This window comes from Phytophthora infestans, genomic scaffold (assembly GCF_000142945.1).
Source record: "Phytophthora infestans T30-4 supercont1.453 genomic scaffold, whole genome shotgun sequence".
NCBI classification, from domain to species: Eukaryota; Oomycota; class Peronosporomycetes; order Peronosporales; family Peronosporaceae; genus Phytophthora; species Phytophthora infestans.
Window position 1 is genome coordinate 14378 of NW_003303308.1, and position 2206 is coordinate 16583.

Consider the following 2206-nt stretch of genomic DNA (forward strand, 5'->3'; position numbering starts at 1 on the left):
CGGCGATCTGTCCGGATATGCTATCCGGATAGCCGCTGATCTCAACGGTCGCCCGAACTCAGCTGAAGGGTCGGTAGAGATCCGAAACGACTACATTTCACTAGATATTTGTATAGAAATCATAGGATTGCATAGGGGGAGCCGAAAAGGCTCCCAGAAGATAACAGAGCAGAATTTTCCTAGTCCAAGACACGTGTACACTTTTCCGGTAAGTCCCTGCATATGGCTGGATTATGCCTGCCGTCAATACTCGAGAGGCATAGCTTGTAGGGTATTGACTGGTAGCGCCAAGAGATTAGGTCGGTCCGGGATAGGACAAAGTCTCGCTACGCGCGAAAGAAAGCCCCGCATACTCAGCGGGCCGGTACGTCGGATAGCCCGGGTGCCGTAACACTTCTAGCTGAGCAGCCTCTGCGCTCGGTGACCTGTAAAGCGCTCGCGCGCCGTCGTCCATCCTTTGGTGGAGGACACAGGGTAGTGAACGAGCTCAGCCGAACCAAACTCGGCGGAGCCTCGGAAGTGATCTGACTTGGTTAGTCGGAACCGAGTGGAAGCGAGCCACTCGTCTGTCCCGGAAGAGCCGGTCCGCGAGGGGACCACCCTCTGCGCAGGCCCATACAACCGCCGACCTAACTCGGTGATTAGTTGTGGTTTGTGTAAGGAATCCACATCTGACGGTATTTGTGTGTTCTACTACACCACAGGGCTCATTTACCGGTTCACTGGACTGGAAGTTCGACGGTCTGACCGTCCCGCGTTTGGGTGGAGTTAGAGTGCTCAGCGTGAAGAGAGCGGCGTCGGAGGTCTCCGTGGTGGCTACGGTCCGGGAATAGCCGCCACGACCCCGGTGCCTACGAGGTCTGTGAGTTGCCCTCGCCCGAGTGGTGTCCGTTTTGCGACTTCTTCGTCGGGTATGATGCCGAGTACCGCTAGGCGTACGGTTCTGAGAGTGAGTACGATACTTACAAGCGGGGCTACTACAATGACGAGAAACAGGGGGGGCAGCGCCCAGACAAACGGTTCCTGCTCACTCGGCGACTCGACAGAACGAAGTGTCTCCGTACCAAGCCCTGAGGACGGCCGATCCGTTTCAGCTGTCTCAGTTGGTTTTGAACGCCATGAATGTGCTTCCAGTGTTCTACTCAGACACGGCGACGGTAGAGAAAGTGCGTGATTTCTGGGAGCTCTTTGAAGCCCACACGGAGGGTCTTCCCGATCGATCGCGGCTGTTGGTGTTTCGACAGAAACGGAAGAGTCGAGAAGCTGAGCGATCGTGGGGCAACTCGAGCATTCGGACGTTCTCCACGCTGAAGGTTCGGTTCCATAACCAGTTCCTAAGCCGTACGGCTGACGAGTTGTGTGAACGACTCGAGACCACAAGGCGTGCATAAGGTGAGTCGGTGGATGAATGGGGAGACCGAGTGTCCTACCTGTGTGAGTCGTTGGACTACCTGAATTCGCAGATACGTTACCAGTTGTTCCGCCGGGGTCAGAGGAACAAGCGCATGCTGGCGACCCTGGATGCAAGCCCTGCCTCCGACATTCCTGAAGCGTGCGAGTGGCTGATGTTCAGGGATATGCACCGTCCTATTGAGGAAGAGGACGAATTCTCGGACGCAGCTCTGACTAAGAAGGGCCGGGACACGTCTGTGTTGGCCTCCGTGGAAGCGTTGGCTCAACCGATGAAGCGTTTCATGCAGCAGCAGCAACAGTGGCAGCAACAATTAGCGCAGAATCAATGGAGTGCTCCTCGTTCCCCTCGTGACCGTGGTCGTGTGATGTCTGCTGTCTCGAAAACCGTTCCTGCCGAGGGACGGGTCGGGGGCCAAGTTAGATAGCTCTTCGGTGGACTGGCCTTCGGGTGAGATTATTGACTGTCGCAGCCTAGCGATGGGGTGCCTGTTTGATGTCGTTGTATAAACAGAGGCCAGGGGTCGTGGTCACCTGCGAACGAGCGACCCAGAGAGTGCAAGAACACCGTGGTGTATTGGGCTATGTCCAGGTCGGAGTGGGAAGCTCCCCAGAAACTACAGTGGGAATCAAGGTGGAGGGTACGGCTCTCGACCGTCCCGGGGATGTGACTTCTGCAACGACCCTCGCCATACCATAGCCGGATGCCCCCTGATTGGAACCCTGCGCTCGATGGTGCCGCAAAATGCCAATCCTGGTCCGACGCCGAGTCAGCCTGCTCTTCGTCAATGATGGG

The 2206-nt window shown here is 56.7% G+C and overlaps 1 protein-coding gene across 1 annotated transcript; it reads left to right on the forward strand.

Moving 5' to 3' along the window:
• Positions 1-1118: 1118 nt before the first annotated feature.
• On the forward strand, positions 1119-1686 carry PITG_21772 (uncharacterized protein; the record flags this gene model as incomplete). The annotated part of the gene is made up of 3 exons (XM_002894794.1): positions 1119-1359; positions 1417-1567; positions 1632-1686. The coding sequence occupies 3 exons, from the start codon at positions 1119-1121 to the stop codon at positions 1684-1686; spliced, it is 447 nt and encodes a 148-aa protein (XP_002894840.1).
• Between the last annotated feature and the right edge of the window lie 520 nt (positions 1687-2206).